Source organism: Pogoniulus pusillus, chromosome Z (genome assembly GCF_015220805.1).
Source record: "Pogoniulus pusillus isolate bPogPus1 chromosome Z, bPogPus1.pri, whole genome shotgun sequence".
In the NCBI taxonomy this organism is placed as follows: Eukaryota; Metazoa; Chordata; class Aves; order Piciformes; family Lybiidae; genus Pogoniulus; species Pogoniulus pusillus.
The window spans coordinates 46532619-46557015 of record NC_087309.1 but is presented as its reverse complement, the minus strand read 5'-3'; the positions used below and the strand labels follow the sequence as shown (position 1 = coordinate 46557015).

The following is a 24397-nucleotide window of genomic DNA, read 5'->3' as shown; positions in this document are numbered from 1 at the left end:
AAGCAGATGAGTGAATCCAAAACAAAAAAAGCAAATTAATCTCTCATTTTGGCTGTTCTGGAAGAATGAACTCACTGGCACTGTTTTCACTTCCAGCAGAGTAGCAGGTGGCATAAGAAGAGCAGAAATAGTTGGGAAATACTGTGACACAGTTGAGACACCAGAGGATAAACTGAGGAAGGTGAAGACCAAGAAAAAAAAAACCAAAACAGGATAAGAGCATAAAAGAAAAATGGAGAAAACAGACAGATGCAAAAAGTAAATAAAATGAAGAAAAATGCCAAATGTCAACTGAAAACAAGCAAAAAAATTGGATCAAGGTAAGAGGATGAATAAAACAAAACACATCGAACATGTAAAATTATGAGAATTTTGAAGGATGAAATACATTAACAGCATTAGCTTTTCCCCCCCGCCCCCCAGAACTGGGATGCTACAACTGAAGTAAGTCTATTGGCTCAGGCTGCTGTCACCACTGCTTGCATTAGAGTGTCTGAAAGCTGTACAAATAAATTTGTAAAGACAATAGAACCAGAAGCAGGCATATGTCTGTAACAAAAGCTGCAGCCATCACCAAGTGCTCTCTGTAACAGTGCTTGCAGCAAGTTCTATGGTTCTTCAGCTTTGTTTCTCTTTTCGTGTAAGGGACAACCTCTTTTCTTGCCAAAGAGTCCAGTAATCTAAGTTTCTCTCTCTCATAGATGAGGAAAAGAAAAATATTTTTTCCCCAAGGACTTGTAGCAAGTTGTGACTTTTATAGCAATAAGAGCTCAAATTTGGATTAGTTTCTTCGATTGTCTAAAGTCACTGCTACCACAAAAAAAGTATGTGCATGAGATGAACTTCCTTGAGTGTGTTTTTTACTTTTTACCTCTTTGATGGTTTGGGTGTTACCCACCCCCCCTACACTTAAGAAATCACCCAGCAGAGCTGGAAATTAAAGAATAAAGCTTTATATTTACAGCTTAGCAGAATATACAAGCAGATATTTACAATACATACAGCTATATACAGAAATATACAAGTTAAAAAAGTAACACAGGAACACAACATCCCACCCAGAAACCAGAGTTCCCAGGAGGGGCAACCACCCTTCCATCTCCTTTCCACCCCTCTACCTTATCACAGACTTTGCCTTATGTTCAAGGTGAGTCTGGAGAATTGGCCAGGGGAGTTAGGAAGCAGATGAATTAGACAGCAAGTTAGGGAGAGAAGGGAGGCAGACAGAAGCCAGAGAGCAATTGTGTTGTCTATGCTTGTGATCTTGTTTTTATACATCTCAGCAAGCCTGTGAGCGAAGTATTGTTTCCTTTTCACAGCCTATGATCTAATTCTTCTCACTAAAATATGCCAGGTAGGCTCAAACTAGCACAAACTCATAGCATTGGAGCTGTACTAAATTATGCATGGAGGCATACATTTTCTGTAGCCCTTGGTATTTAAACTCATCACTGTATCACACACTGCTCCTGTTTGAACCCAGTTTGCCAAACCAGGTTTGATTTCACTTTTAACAAAGTTTACAATGATCCTACCAATAATCACTGGTCATAGGTTTCTGCTGTGATTGTTAGCACTAAGAGATTTCACTCTTTCTTGCTTCACTGCTTGTTTCCACCATTCCACACTCTTTTTTTTCTCTTTCCCCACCTCCTCTCCTAATGATCATACAACCCATGCCTCCATTTTTTTTGGTACTTTCACAAAACCTTGCATTCTTCAAATGTTTGAAAAATACTACTTAAATAGAAAAATAAGATTTGCTATTCATGTCTAGCCAAATTCAAATCACTGGTCATTCCACACAAATTTCTTATATATATATATATATATAAATCCTTAGAATAGTAATGAGAAAACTGCTCTAAATACAGATATAGGCCATACTGCAGATAACTAAGGTTAAGCATTTAATTTTGCATCAAACAGCACTGTTTATGTATCAATTGGTGAATATGGCACAGAGAAGACTTTGGACTGAAATTTAAATTTTGACTGTTGCTGTAAATATTCCCATCCCTAAGTACTCTCCTGAGGTTTAATTTATTTCTACAATATTTCAGCATTCAAACATTAACAATGGAGGTAACATAGTACTGTTGCTCTTGCAGAGAGCAAAAATCTCCCTAATTCTAAGCAAGGAAGATTGATAAAAATGTGCACACAAAGTTAGACGATACACTTCTGTTAACTCTGACTAGCCCTTTGAAACTGTATTACAAACACCAGGGGATGAAGAAATTGGTTTAATCACTTCAGAATAACCAGCAAGTTGTGAGTCCTTCACAGGCCAAAGAATTGATTGTTTGTATTTTCTCCAAGTGTACATAAAATGACTAGAAAAGAACCTCTGCAGGTATTTCTAACATGGAGATTGTCTATCCAAATAGTATATGCTCAGTTTTATCACAAAACAGTGACTGCAAAAATAGTAAGAAACTACTAGTTTTGCTAAATATCACAGTATCACAGTATCATCAGGGTTGGAAGAGACCTCACAGATCATCAAGTCCAACCCTTTACCGCAGAGCTCAAGGCTAGACCATGGCACCAAGTGCCACGTCCAACCTTGCCTTGAACAGCCCCAGGGATGGCAACTCCACCACCTCCCTGAGCAGCCCATTCCAGTGTCCAATAACTCTCTCAGTGAAGAACTTTCTCCTCACCTCAAGCCTAAATTTCCCCTGGTGCAGCCTGAGGCTGTGCCCTCTTGTTCTGGTGCTGGCCACCTGAGAGAAGACAGCAACCTCCTCCTGGCCACAACCACCCTTCAGGTAGTTGTAGACAGCAATAAGGTCACCCCTGAGCCTCCTCTTCTCCAGGCTAAACAATCCCAGCTCCCTCAGCCTCTCCTTCTAGGGCTGTGCTCGAGGCCTCCCACCAGCCTCATCACCCTTCTCTGGACACGCTCAAGCATCTCAATGTCCCTCCTAAACTGGGGGGCCCAGAACTGAACACAGTACTCAAGGTGAGGTCTAACCAGTGCAGAGTACAGGGGCAGAATGACCTCCCTGCTCCTGCTGACCACACCATTCCTGATGCAGGCCAGGATGCCACTGGCTCTCTTGGCCACCTGGGCACACTGCTGGCTCATGTTCAGGTGGGTATCCATCAGCACCCCCAGATCCCTCTCTGTCTGGCTGCTCTCCAGCCACTCTGACCCCAGCCTGTATCTCTGCATGGGGTTGTTGTGGCCAAAGTGCAGCGCCTGGCACTTGGAGCTATTGAACCCCATCCCATTGGACTCTGCCCATCTGTCCAGGTGGTCAAGGTCCCGCTGCAGAGCCCTTCTGCCCTCCAACCCAGTCACATCTGCCCCCAGCTTAGTGTCATCTGCAAACTTGCTGATGACTGACTCCATGCCCTCATCCAGATCATCTATGAAGATGTTAAAGAGGATGGGGCCCAGCACTGATCCCTGAGGGACACCACTAGTGACTGGCCGCCAGCTGGATGTGGCACCATTCACCACCACTCTCTGGGTCCGGTCCTCCAGCCACTTCCTAACCCAGCACAGAGTATTGCCATCCAAGCCATGGATATGGGATATCCAGGTTGAAAACACTCAGAAGATGTTTCACTTTTGTAAAGCTAACAAGAAAGCAAACGATTCTTATTCTATTCATGGTAAATACTGAATAGGTAATAGAGTATAATAATACCGATAAATAAAATAGATAATAGAGTATACTTCCATTGTTCAAGACAGTGATAATCTTAAGAAGCTGGTTGCTTTAAATAGAGAACAGCTTCTGTTAGAGTAGATTGGTATGGAAGGCTATAAGGCAAATTCCAGATGCTGTTTGAAACAGTGTACTAGTGTACAGAAACTGTACACAGTATTTACTATAGGACATGGCAACCACCACGCAATAATAGACCAATGAACCATCCTGCTAGCACCTAATCTCTGGCAGTAGTTTGTATAGTACCTGATACTCCAGAAGTCTGCAAATTGCCTTCCCAGCTTAATAGTCAGGCATCACCCTATCACCAGAGCATGGAGTTGAGGTAAGTGAAAGGAGAGAACATTTCTAGCACAAAATTAGTCAGATTTTTGTAACATTCAACATTCTCTGGATTCCCTCCCATCTCCCTTGTCTCTCCCTCTCCAAATATGTCCAAATCCTTACTGTTTAAGCATATCATCAAATGACTTGAAGTTGGGGTGCCTGAAAAAGTATGTAAATATGCAGGAAGCATGAGCTATGCTATCAAAGATTTAAAGAGTACTTCTCCATACTTCACCAAGTTGGCTGGCAATAAATAAAATATAAGACTTCCAAACAGTAAATGTAATACCAGATATCCCTTGAGTAAAGCATGGATCACCTCTGAATTTAAATCAAACAGAAGTCAGTTGCAGGCCCAGATGCTTAGTCCAGATGAACTTAAGACATGGATGAATTAACAAAAAATAAACAAACAAAAACCTCACCCCAAATGCCCTGAGTTTCTCAAGCATGCTGAGCAGCTGCAAGCAACAAATATGTAACCTCACCAAAAGCATAATTTGTTCATAAGAAATTACTGACTGGCTAGCAGCTACATTTACATATCAAAGTCTGATGTACATACTGGAGTGGACAGAAAAGTAGAAGAGGAAAAAAACAGACTTAGACTGGTTTTTCTTTTTCTCTCTTTCTTCTTTAAAATGTTAGTGCCAATATTAAAAACCAAGCAAACACCACTTTTTTTTTTTTTTTTCCCCAAACAGAAAAGAAACCCCTTTCCAATGTGTTTCTAATACAGATCTCTGGCATTCCTTTATCCTTTGTAACAATCAAGTAAGTATTTTGTCAACTCTTTAAAAATGTAGTTGAGTAAATCAATGGCCTTAGCAGGAGAGACCTAATATAAAGCCAGTTTTTCCAGACTAGTAGAGGAACGTTGGCTCATGTCTCGATGGGAGGAGGGAAGCAAACATGGCTTTAATCCATCTTTGTACCTCCCTGGCATAAATTACAGCAGCACTTCTTCTCTCCTTCCACAAGCTAGCATTGGCATGTGAAAAAGACTGCTGGTTAGTTTTCAGGAGCTTACTGTGTTTGTCATAGTTAAGCTTCTGCAACTGAATCTGCAGAGACTGGTGCTAATCATGAGAAAGACATATTTCATAATCTTCAGTCGGAGGTATTATAGAAAAGAATGAGACTGAATCTTATAAAATGTGTATAAAGATAGGTTAATGGAAGAAATAGAACAGACATTTTTAGGTTTTTATCCAGAAGAACTGCACAATTCAAAGTTTAATAGTAGATGATGTATTAAATAAAAATTCTGGAAATAAAATGTAGAAGACATTATCAAATGTACCTGGAGCAGATACTAACAGTACCCATCATGACTTAGCATTTAGTATTGACGAAATCATGGAATCACAGAATGCTAGAGGTTGGAAGGGACCTCCAGAGATCAGAGTCTAACCCCTCTACAAAGCAGGACCTCTTAGGGTAAGGTCACACTGGAACATGTTCAGGTGGGTTTTGAAGGTCTCTACAGAAGAAGTCTCCACAACCTCTTTGGGCAGCCTGCTCCAGTGCTCTGTCACCCTCACAGGAAAAAAAAATCTCCTGTTGTGGTGGAATTTCCTGTGATTGAGTTTACATCCATTGCCCCTCATCCTATCACCAGGTATCACTGAAAAGAGACTGGCCGCATCCTCCTGACAGCTGCCCTTCAAATACTTGTAGACATTGGTAAAGTCCCTTCCACTCTTTTCTCTCCAAATTAAATAGTCTCAGGCCTCTCAGTCCTTACTCATAAGAGAGATGCTCACTGGAGCACCTTAATCACCCACACTGCTCTCCACTGAACTCTCCCCATTAGTTTCCTGTCTCTCTTGAGCTGGGGAGCCCAAAACTGTACACAATATTCTGGATGTGTCTGGCTAGCTATCAACGTTTACCCAATTCTGAAATTAGAATTTCAATGCAAAAATCCCAATCCCAAACCAATTCTAGCTTACTCTCTACAACACACACTGGAAAGGTTGTGTCTCGATACTTTTTATAGACTGAAATCTCTGTCTTTCAGCCACAAAGCTTTTTAGTGGGAGCATGAAATATTGTGTGCTCCCACTTCTAACAGCTCCAGATTGTCCACTGAAACCAGTGCTAAATATTCTGAGAGACATTTTCTTTGTACTCACAGCAAAAACAGTTTTAAAAGAAGATAAAGGATGTAATTATTGACACTAGACAGGGAATACCTTCACTGAATATACAGATTTACTTTTTATTCGTTCTGGAGTAAAATATAACACTGTCTACAAACAGTGTAAAAAATTATTCAGTTAAATTGCTATGAATGTCCTGGCAGAAAGAGTTTAGCATTAGTACTCAGTGTTGTCTGGTATTTAACTGCCCTCAGTGGTAGAACTGGGAACAGATTACAGAATTTAACAAATACAGACTATGCCACATTTGAAGTGGACTGCCACTGAATTTCAATGAGCTTTTTATTCACAGAGGCAACAAATTAAACCAGACCTATTCCTTTAATTTTTTTATATAAACATGCAATTTCATCTATGTGTCACTGTGTAAGTCAATGTACTTTTGTGATGGTTTGGATGTTACCTGCCCCCCCCCCACTTTTGAAATTGCCCCAGCTAACTCAGAAGGCCTCCAGGAATATAAATGAAGCTATTTATTTACAAGTAGCACAATATACAAGCAGATATTTACAATATATACAGTTATATACAGAAATATACAAAGGATAAGTAATACAGAAGCACAACTCCCCTCCCAGAAACCTGAGTCCCAGGAGGGGCTCTCAAACCACCCCAACACCTCCCCCTGCCCTCTCAACCTTACTCCAAATCCTGAGAAAGGAATAGAGGTGCAGCCAAGAGGTTAAGAAGGAAGGTTAGTGGCAGTGAGGTTAAGGAGATGTGGCTAGGTCTCAAGGCAAAAGTAGAATAAGAGACAAAATGGAGAATGTTATCTAATTGTTTACTTCTTCTTCCCAGAACTCTCAGCGAGACTGATGAGGGAAGGAGACACAACCATTGTTTAACTTTTCACTGCCCATTATCTAGTTCTTCTCACCAAAACATTCTAGCTTGCTTCAAACTAGCACTTCTTTGTGACCAAGAAGGTATCTTTAAAAGCCTTCTAAAAGCTGTAAAATCTTAGTCTATCTAAGTGACCAGTGGCATTGAAGTCCCATTTGAATTGTTTTTAGTCCTTGCTATCTTAAAAGAAGCGTGCCACAAGCAGCTGACAGTCCCACCCACATTAGTAATTTACACAACAAGACTATGAAAAAATCACAGAATCCCTCTGGTGAGAATGGACCCTCCAAGATCACCTCATCCAATTCCCAAGGGGTGAGCAGGGACACTCCCAACTAAACCAGGAAACAACATAGGAAGCAAGATCTGAAATGGATTTTTCTTTCATAGAATCATAGAATCAACCAGGTTGGAAGAGACCTCCAAGATCATCCAGTCCAACCTATCACCCAGCCCTATGCAGTCAACTAGACCATGGCACTAACTGCCTCATCCAGTCTTCTCAGAGAAGACTGGATTTTTCTTTGAGATAGAAGACTTTTGATCTCTTATAATTCTCAACACCTTCTAACTGCAAGTATTGAAAGGCATTTTCAGGCATTGACTTGCCCTCTTTAATCTAAAAAAAAAAAAAAAAAGACTATTTTTCCATTCCCTCAAATTATCTAACATTTAGAATAACTCAGATTTGACCAAGGTAGTGAACCATAAGAGTTTTAAATTTGAAAACTTCATTCCAAATTCCCACTTCACTTATTCTTTCTTTTCCTACAGTATATCTGAAAGTTGAATGGATTTATGTTTTTATAAAGAGTAAAGCTTCAGAGTCTAGACATCCTCCCAAAAATACTTAAGTGATTGTCTCATTTACATTTGTCGCTTAGCTACAGCTATGACAGCATTCCATGGGGAAGGAAAAAGCTGATCTCTTTTAAAGATTAAGAAGCTTTGTAGTTCACATCCAGCCTTCTAAATTTCACCCAAGAAACACTGCAGTGTTCAGTTATGAAACACTGGCATCAGGTGCTATCAATTAAATGAACTATGTAGCATGCAGGCAGTCACAGACAAATTCTAAATAGCTGTAAAGTGCATTACTGAGAGCAGATGGAGGACGGTGGTGAGATCTCAACAGAGAAGGAACGAAAGATCTTAAACTTTCAACCAAATGCAGAATGAAGGAAAATTCACTGGTCTTGCAGCCCCAACTTGTGAATTGATGGGATCAACAATAGGCTGAACTCCTCTAATAAGGGAGATACAAACTTTGACTTGTTTCCTAGTGGCAATCACAGTTTAAATGCACTTTGCATAATTGTGTTCATCTGGCAAGGAACTGCTTTCACATATTAATATTGCAGCTTCCTGTTACAAATTATGCAAAATTAATAACCAATACTCATTTTTATATACAGGTGAAGACTGATGATTACTATGAAGATAGTTTATTAACATCAAATCTCACCAGAAAACTTATTTACAGTGTTCAAAACACACGGTTTGGATACTTATACACACAAGGAACAGGCAAAACTAGAACACTTGAAGAAATAACTAGCAAATGCAAACATTAAAACTGGAAAGAGGTTATTAGTTTCAATTATACCTCTTGTCCACCAGGGGATCTGAGAGGCTCCTTTCCACTACCAAGGCAGAAAGGCAGAATAGAATCTAGTTACAGAATTTCTTAGAGAGAGGCTTGGAATATTTACTCATAAAAATTGGCCCCCAGCTCGTGGGGCTAGCTACAGCTTCAGACAGCACTCAAATGCTTTCAGGGAGTTCTGTTGATGCCTTGCCAGATGCTGAGGCTCCCGATTCTTCTCAGACTTCACAGGATGCTGAGGAAAGGGGACAGACAGTCTTTGACCTTATCCTGGCCCCTCTGCATGATCTGTGTATCCTTTCTAGGGCTCCTTGTCTTGGCAGGTGTAGGCAGGATGTCTTGCAATGTGCAGTCTTAGCACAATGTCACGCTGGCTATGCACATCTGTAGCATGGAGGCACTTATGCCTATTCCTGGTAAATCCAAAGCAGGCAGTTTCCAGACAGATAAACTCATAGCATCAGGGCTTCTTCTTATGCAGCAGGGCTAACTTGTAGCTTAGCACAGAATAAGGCAATGGCAGAATCACTGCCAGAAGCAGAGTTTACATTAAGGCAGCAGGCAGCAGCAAGCATGAAGACAATGGCAGAGCATGTTGTCTCTACCTGCTCATCTATCAATAGAGCCTCCGACTAATGGGCCTTTAGACACAAAACAGCCATCAGAATGGCAGATATCCAAGCTTGACCATATTAGGTGAAACCATAGGCTTGCTTTACCCAAACGTGGGAAAATATAGGCCTTGCATGAGGCAGACACAAGCCAAGTGTATGTACCTTGTTTGCCACAGGATGTAAACATGAGTAAAACAAGACTGGGCAAGCCAGGGTCCTTAGAGTCAATGGCTCTACGTTCTTTGTCCTCCTTCCTATGGTTGCTTCTCTCCACAGCAGAAGGAGTGAGAGCAGAAAAACATGTCTGGGAAAGCCAGTGTATGTTCAGGCCTATTTAGACCTACCACAACACTTCCATACTGATTGTTGATGATCCAGTAGGATAAATTTGGCATCTCTGACCAGTTCCAAAGACAAGAAAGAACAATAGTGTAAAATCATAAACTATACTTACTAGGACTCAGCTTCACAGAATCACAGATTCATAGAACCCTAAAGGTTGGAAGGGACCTCCAGAGATCACACAAGCTCCCTGGCCAAGGCAGGATCCTCTAGGGTAGTTCACATAGGAACATATCCAATTAAGTTTTGAAAGTTTCCAAAGAAGAAGACTCCATAACCTTTCTGGGCAGCCTTTTTCAGCGCTCTGTCACCCTCACAGTAAAGAAGATTCCCCTCATGTTGAGGTGAAACCTTCTGTATTCCAGTTTGTAGCCATTGCTCCTTGTCTTATTGCCGCTGATTGGCCCCATCCACTTGACACCCGCCTCTCAGACATTTGTATACATGGATCAGATCTCCTCTCAGCCTTCTCTTCTCCAGACTAAACAACTCCAGGTCTCTTGGTCTCTCTTCGCCAGGGAGATGCTCAAGTTCTCCAGACATCCTTGTGGCTCTCCACTGACTCTCTCCAGCAGGTCCCTATCACTCTTGAACTGGGGAGCCCAAAATTGGACACAGTTTGTAAACAAAACCAGAATATTGCATTCAGGCAACATTCACTACCAATACCTTTTGCTGCTCTTGTAGTATTTGCTGCCTATTACTAACTACAGTTAGTAGTGAGACTACAGCAGGTGAGACTGTAGTTTAGAAGTAAACGGAAAGACATATATTTTCAATCTGAAAAAAAAAATCATTGTGATTTGCTAACCTCTGTGTCACCCAGGTTTTAGAAGGTGCCACGATCTTACTTGGTTTAGCATGAAATGTATTTGTTTCTTTGATGGTATGGGTTACCTGATCATGACAATTAAGCTTCAAATTCAAGAACGGTACTAGCTTTGAAGAACAAAGGCATTGGCTTCTCTTCTGCTGCAGACTTCATCAGCTCAAAAATTGTCAGGATTGGGTATTTTCTCATAGGAAAAAAAATAATTCAGTAGGTCAATAAATCTAGCTGTTTCAGGAAGTCTCTGCTTGTTTTCAAAGATCAGACAGAGAAAAGAGGAAGATAGTCCAGAATTTTGGTTAAGAATATGACAGGAGATAATCTGTTCCTTCCTACAAAAATCAATATTCCATCTGGAAAAATGTAGATATCTATTTCTTAAGATTCATAAGGATGTAAAGGCTGGTAAAAATTCAGATGGAGAGGCCTACTTTTAGGAGGTGTATAGGGTTAACACTCCTGGGGGAGTGACCCTGAACCTGACCCTAGGGGTCTTGGCCCCTCCTCAGGGGTGGGCCACACTCCAGGTGATGGTTAGCCCACTCCCCCCACTTCCTGCGGTATAAAAGAGGAGCACTTCCTGCTCCTCGCTCTCTTCCCTCTTTTCTCCTTTACCTGCGTTCATGATCACACACACACTGATACTGCATACCAGCCACGAGGCAGAGACACCATCACACTACTCGGGCTGTATCCATCCCTGTTTTGTATTTTGCTGTTTTCCCTTCCTTATCCTTTGTAAACTCCCCTACCTCCAATCCCTTTTTTCTAAGTTATTGTTAAACTTTTCCTTTTTAACTTCCAAATCCAGTGAGATTGATTTATTGGGGTGTCCCTACCTTTATCTCGCTCCCTGTCTTTTGGGGAAAGGAGGGGGAGGAGGGGAGGGCACTCTATAAACTCTATAAATTCTATAAATTGTCATTGGGTCTACCAAATTTATAAGAGTCTCTGGGAACTTGCATTTGAACCCAAGACAGGAGGAGATAGCCATACTTTAATGTCAAAGTGAATAGATGAATGTGGTAGGGTTGGCTAGCTCACTTCCACCTAGGACTTAACCGAGGAAGAACATAATTACACAACCTATGTATAATATGATTTTTTTTTAAAGAAGTGTTTGGAAAGTTTATTGGAATACTTAGAATGTATATTATTTTGGCAAACAAGAGTCATAGTGAGAACTGCAGGATATGACTCAGGAAGCGTAACAGATGAATTTCAATAAGAGCAACCAATAGCATGGGTACAGAATAAAGCTAGGTTAGGCAACTCACTGTTGTCTACAACTACCTGAAGGGAGGTTGTAGACAGGTGGGTCTCTTCTCCCAGGCAACCAGCAACAGAACAAGGAGACACAGTCTCAAGTTGTGCCGGGGGAAGTATAGGCTGGATGTTAGGAGGAAGTTCTTCCCAGAGAGAGTGACTTGCCTTCGGAGTGGACTGTCCAGGGAGGTGGTGGAGGCACCGTCCCTGGAGGTGTTCAAAGAAAGACTGGATGAGGCACTTAGTGCCATGGTCTAGTTGACTGGATAGGGCTGGGTGCTAGGTTGGACTGGGTGATCTCAAAGGTCTCTTCCAACCTGGCTGATTCTGTGATTCTATTTTAGAATGATAAGGCACGAGAAATCAGGCATTGAAAGAATGACAAAAAACCTAATCCTCCCACTCAACAACTCAGTGTTGTTTCCAGTCACAGACTTCATGCTCTGAAAGGCAGATGAACCACACAAAACTCTTAGAATTACTTAACAGGAGGGTGTTTCAGAGTACTAAGTATCGCTCTTACACTATTTGAAGAGGAATATTTTGCACAGGTTAGTTAGAATAGTAATTTTTTGGAATCTATTTCACTTCACCTGAACTCTTTTCTCCCATAGCTGTATGAAAAATACTTATGTTGTATTCACAGGATCTGCATCACCAGTTTCATGATCTGCAGCTGTGGACTGAAATTTGGCATATACCGCAGCTGTAACTATTTGGTATCATAACCAGAAACCTGAAGTGTCACAGCAACCTGACAGGTTTCACGTGCACACAACTCTTTGTATACAGCAATCCAAGTCCTAAACAACACAGGGAGCAGCATTGTTTTGTATAGGGCATAGACTGCAGTGTTTTCACTGCTAAATGCAGGGCTACCCAGTAATCCACATGGGAAGCAACAAATTGATTCATTATTGCACCTGAGTCTTCTGCTGTGGCATATTTAATTTTCATACTACTAGTTTCTAAGCAGATGACAACTCATGGCTCCTGTGTGGATTCTCATCTACATTTAAGTCTTTGAGCCCTGAATGAGTGACTGAGTTCTGCCAGGTATGTCTACCTACCTCCACTGCACTCTGAGCAACCTTTGTGAAAGAGAAGAATGAAGTCACATGCCTATCTTTTTTTTTGGACTGTTAGCAGATGAAGTAAAACTAATGATCAAATAGTACTGATACCTGAGAAATTGTTACAGTTTAAAACTAAATTTAGTTGTAAGCAGAACTTGTCTAGAGGTTTTGGACAGTTCAAGAGTGGTTGACTCCTCAGAGATCACATTACAATAAAGATAAAATTCATCTCACTCAATTGATCCAAAGAAAAAGTGTATATATTCTGAAATAGCTTATATTCTTGTGAAGAAGCTACTACCTCTCTCTTCTCTCACTGCTCCACTGGGCTTGGGGCTGTGCTTCTGCGCTTTCCTCCCTCCAACCTTGCAGCTTCTCTTTTTTTGCATTTGGTAAGATAGAGTGGGGGGGTGGAAAGGGAGCACGTGCAGTTGTAAAGCCTTTTGGGGCCCTTTGGCCCTAGGAGGGGATAAAGGGGCTGAATTATGGTACAGGGAGGTCTGTGCTGTTGTTAAGCTGTACATGTATTTGTAAATATACTTTGTACATTTGTTATTGCCTTTTATATTCTTATATTTAGGTTATTTTGTAAATACAATTCCATTTTTGATTCCAAGTTCTCAGTGTAGTGAAACTGCTCTTTGGGGGGCAGATTTCCAAAAAAGGTTATTGGGCAGGATCCATTAAAATAAAAGTATAGCCATGGTCACATACAACAATGGCTGTATCTAAAAGAACTAAAATCAAGCATATCTTCCAGAGGCACACAGATGCTGTAAAACGTGTCTACTTGTTTGCAGACATTTTTATTGTTATCAGTGCCTTTTCTGGCAGTACCTACCATGCTTATTTTGATACTTTTGAATCCTGCAGGGGAAACTGGATTTTTATTGCTGCAGACAGATACATAGAATTGTTCTCATATAGCAATAGATTTTGCAACAGAGTATCTCAATGAAGAGTCTGGTATTTCATGGTAAAACCTAGTGTTATACATTTCTCTTCAACTTTCTTCACAATACTTCCTCAGATGCCTTTTTAGACAGTCAAATCTGGGAATAATTACCAAACACCATACACACTGTTTACAATAGAATCGTATTTCTTCTTTTTTTCTTGCATAAAATGTAGAATGCTGCTGAAAAGTGCCCAAATGTCTGCTATGCTTCATGCCAATACAGCAGCTCAGCCAAATATGCAGAGAGAAGTTTGCCAAATAAAAGAAAACATAACAAGTTGGTAATGGATTCTATCTTGACAGAAAATGAAAATTATACCTCAATGTGTGGCCACTCATGTGGACACATAAAAATGTCTTAAAGGCAATCATTTCACCTCAGATAACACGCCCTGACAGTAGAGCAAAGCACACTAGCAGGCTTTCAGTTCCCATAGAAACAGAAACCATGACCTACAAAATGGCCTGGAGGAACCCCATAATTTATGTGTACCCTATATGCATATGCAATAAACTAACTATATTTTACAAATATCAAATAAAGTAATTTGTTTTTTTTTTGAGGATATGACTGGAAATAATTTTAAAATGTAAAGTCACTAGTTATCTGAAATATTCCAACAAAGACAATGAAAATGTAAACTCTTATCCTAAATGATGAAATGTAATGTTGCCAAGTGATTCTAAAAATCATTAATAACTTTTACAGACTTCATTGCTTGGTCAATATTGTATATATTTATAGCAGATTTGTGTAACATAAATTAAAAAAACATATTTAGCTTCATAAGTAAGTTCTTTGAAAACACAAAGTCTCACCAGTCTGTAAAGGACATTTACTGTGCCTTAAAATTAATAATATTATCTTAATTATTAGTGTTTTATGTAGTTTTATATTATTCTAAGTCGTTGGTTTAGTGCAGTTCTGAATGCAGTTATTTTCTGAACAAAACCACAACTTCATAATTCACTACTCCCCATTCAATATGAATTATTTACAGGGAAAAATATTATTGCCAATTAGATGTCAGTAGTTATTCAGAAAGGAATGTGAAAGACAGACACTTACTTCTATAAAAGTCTTTAAAAAATCGGTCATATTACTGTGACAAGAAAATATCAGACATGAAGACCGGTCCTTCAGGTTCTTGGAAATGGGCAAGCTTACAATCATAGAATCAACCAGGTTGGAAAAGACCCCAAGATCATCCAGTCCAACCTATCACCCAGCTTTATCCAGACGGTGGTCAAACACTGGAATAAGTTTCCTAAAGAGGTGGTCAACGCTCTGAGACTGTTGGAGTTTAAGAGGCATGTGCACAAGGACATAACCTGGTCAGCCCTGAACTGATTAGGCAGTCAGATTAAATGACCACTGTATGTCCCTGCCAAATGAAACAGTCAATTCCACAATTCCTGGGGAGCTCAGAACCACACTGGCAGTTTAGAAGAATATCAGAACATCAGTGAAATCCAAGGGCATCAAAACTTATGCTGCGTGTCTCAGAGATTTTTAGCAGCCCACTTAGCAACACTGAAGTGTGATTTCAGTGATGAAAATGCAGAAACACCTATTAATCTTGGAAGCACTAATGCCCACAAAGAAATGCTGAAAAAAGAAATGCATTCATTACATGCTGTTATTTTAAAATGTTGTCTGATAAACTCCAAGAATTCTATGCTATGTGCTAAACTTGCTGGTGTGTTACTCCTTCTGTCAGCACGTGTGTCTGAAGTTTTCTGCAAATGCTGCAATTTCCCTTGTGAAGGCTCAGCTCCACTCAGTGAAAAGCAAAAAGATGTGAAGGTAAAATCGCAGAATCTGTGTAGCTTTATCATACTAATCTAAAATATATGCAACTATTTGTTATGTACATGATGTAAACAAGAAAGGAAAATTCACCTAAGAATGATCTAAAATTTTAGTGTCATCAACAGAACTGGTTTCAGAATTTCATGTCATGATGTATGATTTTTTCAATGTATTTGCAATTTTCTGTTTAGTAGAATGTATCCTTCAAGCAATCTGAAGATATTCTGATGCAATCACTTCTAAAAAGTAGCTGGCTGTAACATGACATGTAACTTGCAGATAGTTGAAGATTTCATTTATCAACATGTGGGAGGGAAAAAAGTGTCAAGATGTAAAAAATTCACTCTTCCTTTCACATATTATCTTTCCTCACTGTCTTTTCTCAGTATGCACATCTTTTTCAATGGTAGAATGGCAGTAAAAATAACTAAGTTATTTAGTCCATCTGCATCATCTGCCAAAGCTAACCAACTTCTTATTAGAGAAGAACAAATTAATGTGGTTATCTTTAAGTTTCATATGAGTCCTCTCAGAACAGATGTAGAAGTTGTAAAATGTATTTCCTCTTTAAAAAGGACATGTACACATTTATACATCTAACATTTCCCTCTTTAATCTAGTTGTTTGGGGTTTTTTTTAGGTCTAGTTACCAGTGCTAGTTTCGAGATATTGCGGAGGGTAGGTATCCTACCTACCCTCTTTTAGAAGATCGTACGAGTACATCTGACATACTTTCACTTAGTAATTTACTTATCTGAGATGCAGAAAAACTGATTGTCTTAAAAAAACTTGCCAAGAAGTTTGTTACATTTTTCTCATAGTACTCTTACTGTAGCTACGATATCTTATGCAGACAATTAAGGAAAAAGTTGTAGGCAGAGACAGCCTATTTTATCTGACCAACTACGTTCCCCACTTTATAAAAAAAGATGACATGCCCCTACAAAACATTTTTGCTATACTTTTTATTTGACTTCTTTTCCCTAGACATTTAATAAAGATAATTTTACTGCCATCAAAAATCTTGAATTCTAGGACTTGAGGATAGTGCTCCTACTAATACCGATTTTTATCCCTTTCTGTATCTAAGACAGGTTCTTTGGATGGAAGACAGACATGACACAGCACAGTGTAAGTTGCTTCCTTGACTATGAGGTGTTGAGGTCATAACTCTGCAGTGCTTTCTTTATTAATTCTAGTGCAAACCCATGTTCAGTATCACAGCATCACAGTATCACCAAGGTTGGAAGAGACCTCACAGATCATCAAGTCTAACCCTTTACCACAGAGCTCAAGGCTAGACCATGGCACCAAGTGCCACATCCAATCCTGCCTTGAACAGCCCCAGGGACGGCGACTCCACCACCTCCCCGGGCAGCCCATTCCAGTGTCCAATGACTCTCTCAGTGAAGAACTTTCTCCTCACCTCAAGTCTAAATTTCTCCCAGCCTAGCCTGAGGCTCTGTCCTCTCGTTCTGGTGCTGGCCACCTGAGAGAAGAGAGCAATCTCCTCCTGGCCACAACCACCCTTCAGGTAGTTGTAGACAGCAATAAGGTCACCCCTGAGCCTCCTCTTCTCCAGGCTAAACAATCCCAGCTCCCTCAGCCTCTCCTCATAGGGCTTGTGCTCAAGGCCTCCCACCAGCCTCGTCGCCCTTCTCTGGACACGCTCAAGCATCTCAATGTCCCTCCTAAACTGGGGGGCCCAGAACTGGACACAGTACTCAAGGTGTGGTTTAACCAGTGCAGAGTACAGGGGCAGAATGACCTCCCTGCTCCTGCTGGCCACACCATTCCTGATGGAGGCCAGGATGCCACTGGCTCTCTTGGCCACCTGGGCACACTGCTGGCTCATGTTCAGGCGGGTATCAATCAGCACCCCCAGATCCCTCTCTGTTTAGTTGCTCTCCAGCCACCCCGACCCCAGCCTGTATCTCTGCATGGGGTTGTTGTGGCCAAAGTGCAGCACCCTGCACTTGCAGCTATTGAACCCCATCCCACTGGACTCTGCCCATCTGTCCAGGTGGTCAAGGTCCCGCTGCAGAGCCCTTCTGCCCTCCAACCCAGTCACATCTGCCCCCAGCTTGGTGTCATCTGCAAACTTGCTGATGACTGACTCCATGCCCTCATCCAGGTCATCTATGAAGATGTTAAAGAGGATGGGGCCCAGCACTGATCCCTGAGGGACACCACTAGTGACTGGCCACCAGCTGGATGTGGCACCATTCACCACCACTCTCTGGGCTCGGCCCTCCAGCCACTTCCTAACCCAGCACAGAGTATTGCCATCCAAGCCATGGGCTGACAGCTTAGCCAGCAGTTTGCTGTAAGGGACAGTGTCAAAGGCCTTGCTGAAGACCAGATAGACCACATCCACAGGCCTCCCCACATCCACCAAGCGGGTCACCTGATCATAGAAGGAGATCAGGTTAGAATGGCAGGATCTGCCCTTCCTAAATCCATGTTGGCTGGACCTGAGCCCTTTGCCATCCCTCAGGTGCGCAGTTATTGCCCCCAAGATAACCTGCTCCATCAGTTTCCCTGGCACTGAGGTCAGGCTGACAGGTCTGTAGTTCCCAGGTTCCTCCATCCGACCCTTCTTGTGGATGGGGACCATGTTGGCCATTTTCCAGTCTCCTGGGACCTCTCTGGTGAGCCAGGACTGCTGGAAAATGATGGAGAGCAGCTTGGCCAGCTCAGCTGCCAGCTCTCTCAGCACCATGGGATGGATCCCATCTGGTCCCATGGACTTGTGGGTGTCCAGGTGGCTCAGCAGGTCCTGAACTAATTCCTCATGGATTTTCAGGGCAACACACACTGCTCCCCGACCCCATCCCCTCTTCCTTCAGGTCACCTTACACTTCAGGTAAGTCTATCAGTCTACCTTCATCTCATCCATCAGTCTTTAAAATACTTACCACCCACAACAAAAAGTTATAGTAGGACATTAAAATTCGCAAAGAAAAATATCTTCTGCTTTTTTTCCCCCAGATTGTTAAACCTGTGCATTTTAACTGACTCCTGGTGCTGCAAGCTGTGTTTGCATGTGGTGTTTCTGGTACTCCTTAAATTCACGCTTAACAGTATTAGTGTGGTAGAACTGGTAGTAGTAAACACTGAAATTTAAATCCAGACTCACCATCCTTCATCATTATCTATTTCAGGTTCTGAGGTCTCATCTTCAGGAGTTTCTTCAATTGCTTGAGTTAACTTTGATTTAAATTGGTCCAGCAAGGCAAGTGTCTGAAACCAAATGCATGGCTTTAGCAAAGTTAAAAATATTTGTACACAACAACATGTAAATACATAATCTTTAAACAAGAGGGCAAGATTGCATTGAGAGTGCCCATTAAGAGATTAAGAAAAGTGAGCAATCAATGCTGAGATGGTAGGAGCAAGCAGGAAGTTGCCCCAGTGGTCTGAGAGCAGTTGTATGGCCATTTGCCCTGTGGAATCAAAATGCATATTAAAGGAATAAAAGATTTTGACTCCTTACAGAATAAAACAGCTGATCAAATGATGACTGCTGACAATAAATTTTACTGTTTTGAACCTGCTATTTTATTCTTATAGAGCAATTAATTGTAAAAATTACCAAAAATTTAAGCTTTGAAGACTCAGTTTTATCAAAGTTTAAAGACTTTGTTGATTCTTTAAATTATGCACTGACTTTGAAAAAAAATTCAAAGCTTTTCAGTCAAATGCTCCAATGAATCACCGTAACTAATTCTACCGATAGAGATCCTTAGGCTATGTACATTAAACTCATACTGATTTACAACTGATATTTTATTCTCCAGCAGAAATTGTCTGGTTATTCAGCTAAAGCAAAGTCAGCAAATCTCAGGTGACACCTGAAGATTGCACTGCAGGCATTGTTTCTGATGACCTGGAAAGAGATTTTGATTATACTTGAATTGTGAGCCTTGACATGGGGGCTCTTAAAAAACAACAAAAAAGGGCAGACCGCAAGAATAACTTGCACAGCCCACAGCTTATTCCTTGCTGATACTAATGATATTCCTGGAAAGGAAAGCATCAGGGAATAAACTCTTGACTGAACTATGTGGCAGACTACATTTGATCTGTAGGTGATAGGTTGGCCACCTATGTTGTAAAACACCTCTTTACGACTGTTTAGCTTTGTTTGGCCAAGTTTTTCAAATTTAAAAGAATAAAAGCTAAACAACAATAGAAAACAGAAATAGGAAATAGCAGAAGCGTTCACTGGAATCAAATTCCCTTCTGGGAGCAATCTTAACTTCAGGAGTTTCCTGGCTTTTGAATTCTTTGAATTTTAACACTACCAATGGCAGGTTTCAGATTTTCTTTTTCCCATTTATTTTCTTTATTTTCTACTCAATCTTCTGTTTTAGGTGGGAGAACAGAAAATTTCAGGTATTTGGGCCTGCAAATCATTCAAATTCTATAGCTTTCCACATCATTGCCATCAGAAGAATACAAGTTCAAGCTTTTACATGAAATTGTGACCAACCAAAGCCACATTCCTTGTGTCTTGCCTAACTTCCTCTTGCACCTGCATTCCTGTTAAGAGATCTGATGATAGAAATAATCTTGAAATACCTTAGAAGGCATTCTTACAGAGAGTGATTATATGCCATACTGTGGATCAAATCATGTGATAAATTGACCCTTGTAGAACTTAAAGGTTAGGACTTCCAACGCCTAGTACTGTAAGGAAACATACTTTCCCCTTCTTAACTCTTGTAGAGAGGATGGAAAATGGTAGACCAGGTAGCAGAAATGCAAGACTCACCACAACTGAACTGGATTAATCACTTTTGAATAGTTCCCATCATGGTTACAAAAATAAAAATTAAGATCTGCTAAAATACGTATCCTTGTAATATCATTTTTCTATAATGTCCAGAACAGGGCTACTATAAGTTTATTAAAACTGGTTTTAAGTGTCTTGATCCACATCACCAATCGAGTTCTACAGAATCACAGAACTTTAGAGGTTGGAAGTGAGCTCCAGAGATCATAGAGTCCAACCTCCTTGCCAAGGCAGGATCCCCTAGGGGAGTTTGCACAGGAATGCATCTAGGTGGGTTTGGTAAGTCTCCAGAAAAGGAGACTCCACAACCTCTCTGGGCAGCGTGCTCCAGTGTTCAGTCCCCTCACTGTATAAAGAAGATTCTCCTCATGTTGAGGCAAAACTTTCTATGTTCCTGTTTGTATACATTGCTCCTTGTCTTATTGCTGCTGGCCAGCAAAAAGAGACTGGTCCTCTCTACCTGATGCCCATCCCTCAGATATTTGTACATGGATAAGATGTCCTTGGAGTCTTCTCTTCTCCAGATGAAACAGCACCAGGGCTCTCAGTCTCTCTTTGTAGGGGAGATGCTCAAGTTCTCTCAGCCATCCTTGTGGCTCTCTGCTGGACTCTCTCCAGCAGGTCCCTGCCTTTCATGAGCTGTGGAGCCCAAAACTGGACACAGTATTGCAGGTGTGGTTTCACCAGGGCAGAGTAGAGGGGGAAAAGAACCTCCTAGGCATGCTGGACACACTTGTCCTGATGCACCTCAGAGTATCCTATGATTCAGTAAATGGGCTTTAAAATCTATTTGTTTGAATTCAAAGTGTGAATAAACTTCTTAGTTTAGAGCTCTATCAGCTTGCCACATGTATAAATGTTTGCCAATTGCTGCTATGAAGTTAGTAAGCCTTGTTTCTAGTTTCTTCTAGCTTCAGCAGTTGGATATTAACATCTTTGTAGATGAATTCACATGCAATTTAGAAACCAATATGCTTGATGTACTGAACAGATTTTAAGCATACTGGTTTGAGGCCACTAGGAATACATCTATAACTAATGATCATTGGTTGTAAAAGAAAGTAATGATAGAGTTTATATCATTAATTGTTTGCTAAAAGAGATAAAAAACCAAAATGCAAACAATTTGACACTCTTCTGCCTTATTCACACCTAAGCATTGGATCTATTGGCTTGTCCTTTGCTCTGCTCTAGTATTTTCCACTAACAGATAACAAGTAAGCTTTATTGATGGTTTTGTCTGTCTAGGAGAGAAAGAGGCTTTGAGCCACTCCTGGGCTTCTTTAGTTTGTCCAGGGGGGAGTTTGGATTTCTTTATTATTTCTAAATTGTATATAATTGTAAATACTTGTAAATATATTGTATATATATGCTTGTAAATTTTGCTTTGCTGTAAATATAGCTATATCTTACTTCCAAGCCATCTAAGCTGGCTCACAGGTACCCACAGGTGTTTATGCACTTGTGAGTGTCCTGCCCAAATAAGGGTAAACAAGCCTTGGTTTCCCCTAACATGGTCAGTTTTGCAAATGCCATATTGATTGGTGAATCTCTGCTGTCAAAGGAGCCATTACACTTGGGTAAATAATATAAACTGAGCTAAGTTGCAAGCAGCATGCTGCTTCTGCCTCATTGGCTCCGCCTCAGTGCGTGCTGCTCTGCTCTATGTTCTGCTGTGCTCAATGTGCCCTGCCACACTGCTTTTGGCTTGGGCAATGTGTTCTGCTCTGCCTCATGCTTTGGACCAGCTTAGCCCTGATGTTTTGGGCTTGAACTCCCTGGAAAACTTAAGTGCCTCAAGTTTACCAGGAGAAATCATTAAGTGCCTCACAATGTGGTGAAAAGTGCCACCGACATTGTAGTCTCTGCATATCAGCAAGAGATTCTGCCTGCACCTCTGCAAACCTCCATGCCAAGAGGAACCAGGAACAGGTCAGAGATTGTCTGTCTCTTTCTCAGCACCCTGCTAGAGCCTGGGGAGATCTGGAAGCCTCTGAATGGCTTTCAAGATGCCGAGCAGTTCCAACACTGCTGCAAAGGAGCCAGGGACTATCTCTGAATTCTACTTCACTGCTGTGAGTAGAACAGACTTTCCCTAGGGCTCCAGGCTACCTATTTGTGGGGCAAAGCTATTTTGCATCTAAATCTTTCCAATTTTCTGATTATCATAAATTAATGAATTGCCCATAAGCATCCTTGTGAGAACATTTTCCCAACCAAATTAGAACCCAAATGTAACTATTTTGTATATAGTTTGTGGGTGGGGATTTTTGGAAATAAAATAACTACATATTTTATAATTCCTGTCTCCTTAACTGCCCCAACTAAACTAGTGGGGGCAGAAGTTCTTAATCCACCACATAAGTTAATAGTATTTTCCACTACAGAGGCTGTTACATATATTTAACAGTTTCAAAGTTTTCTATTTAAAAAAATCCAAGTATTTATGTTATAGTTTTCTTTGCTTTTATTTGCATACTGAAGTCTACATAGATCCTAATTAATTTTCATTATGCACTCTTTTTACAGTACAGTTAAAAACATTTCACAACACCAAAAGGTATGGATGACTTTGACTTCTTAATGTGTTAAAATATTCAGCTTGAACAGATGCCAAGTATGCAAATTTCTGTTAATGTTACCTTAATGCAAGCTGCAGAGCCAAGGAAAGCACTGTATAGAAACGCAAACCCTTGTAAATGGAATCAAAGATATCTGTGCCTTTTGGAAGATTTTAGTGACTAAACTGATAACAGTTTCAAATACACAGGGAAATGTCACTAACCTATCTACCTGGGTAATTAAAAGTACGGATTGAAGGGTACATTTTTGTCTTTACAAATAATATGACTCTTTTAATGGAAAATGAAACAATGGATTTTAGAACTTTAGTTTTACACAAATGAAGAGAGAAGCATATTCAGAACTTTTTCTGGACTTCTATTCCCCAGCTATCAAACTCTTACCTGATCTTCACGAGAAATCCCTTTCTTTGGCTGCTGCTTCCGCTTATCTTCATATTTTCTCTTCTCCTGAAGGTATTCTTCCACAACACTGTTTGGAGCAGATTCCTCCACTGAGTAAGGAAACATATTGGTTAAACAAATTAAACCTGGTTTTATGATTTAGTATAATCTTGGAGAACATGTTTAACTTCTGAAATATCAAGGAAAAGACTTTCATAGAATGTTTAAGTTGTATGGCTTTCTCAGCAAGCAGAATGCTTTTGCTATTAAAACACAACACTGTACTGGGCAGATTAATTCCCAAATTTCTGTTTCAATTTTATTTTACTATGGAATCAGGGACAACACAGTAACAGAAATAAAAACTCTCATGTTTAAGATGACAAATGGAAACTGTTGAAATTCCTTTAGCAAGTTTACCTTTATTCCTGAAGGTCTTTCTTGGAGCAGCCAACCTGTTGTGTGTATTAGTATCCTGTGACTGCCACAGAGGAGACAAACAGGCAAATATTGTCTATAGAGAATTTCCCCCTGTTTTTTAGACTAAAGTAGCCATAAATCAAATCCTTGATCTTGCAACAGGGCAAAAAAGCCATACTTACTTTGTTTAAACAGAGTCTATCTTGATAATCAGGAAAAAAACTCTGTATTAACAAAGTATTGTATCTGGACTACTATCCTCTTTCTAACAGTTTATTCTCTGCAGAATATCTAAGGCCATTACAAACCAATAATCAACAGGACAAAAACTCAATTTGAAAATTGATTAATGCTACCCTTTCACATTTTATTCCTCTTGAATGAAGATATTTCACAGACAGGTTAGTGTATTTTAAACATATTTACATTTTTGTTATTCCTGGTAAGGAACAAAAGAGGAAAACCTTCGTAGATCCATTGAACATGATGGCCAGAAAATATTTAGTGGGGAAAAAATTTCAGTGAATTTCAGTATATGCAGCCCTATATACAATAAATCTAAATCACAGAATCACAGAATCAGTCGGGATTGCAAGGGACCACAAGGATCACCTAGTTCCAAATCCCCTGCCATGGGCAGGGACACCCTACCCTAGATCCGGTTGGCCAGAGCCTCATCCAGCCTGGC

The 24397-nt window shown here is 40.5% G+C and overlaps 1 protein-coding gene across 2 annotated transcripts in view; it reads right to left on the bottom strand.

The window, feature by feature from the left end:
* CWC27 (CWC27 spliceosome associated cyclophilin) overlaps positions 1 to 24397 on the bottom strand; it is a 142906-nt gene that overhangs the window by 6389 nt on the left and 112120 nt on the right. For both annotated transcript variants that reach the window (XM_064140908.1, XM_064140909.1), the window contains exons 12-13: positions 23290 to 23399; positions 18665 to 18768 (exon numbers count right to left, since the gene is read on the bottom strand). In XM_064140908.1, coding sequence (XP_063996978.1) covers positions 18665 to 18768; positions 23290 to 23399 — 214 coding nt within the window. The remainder of the gene's footprint in view (positions 1 to 18664; positions 18769 to 23289; positions 23400 to 24397) is intronic.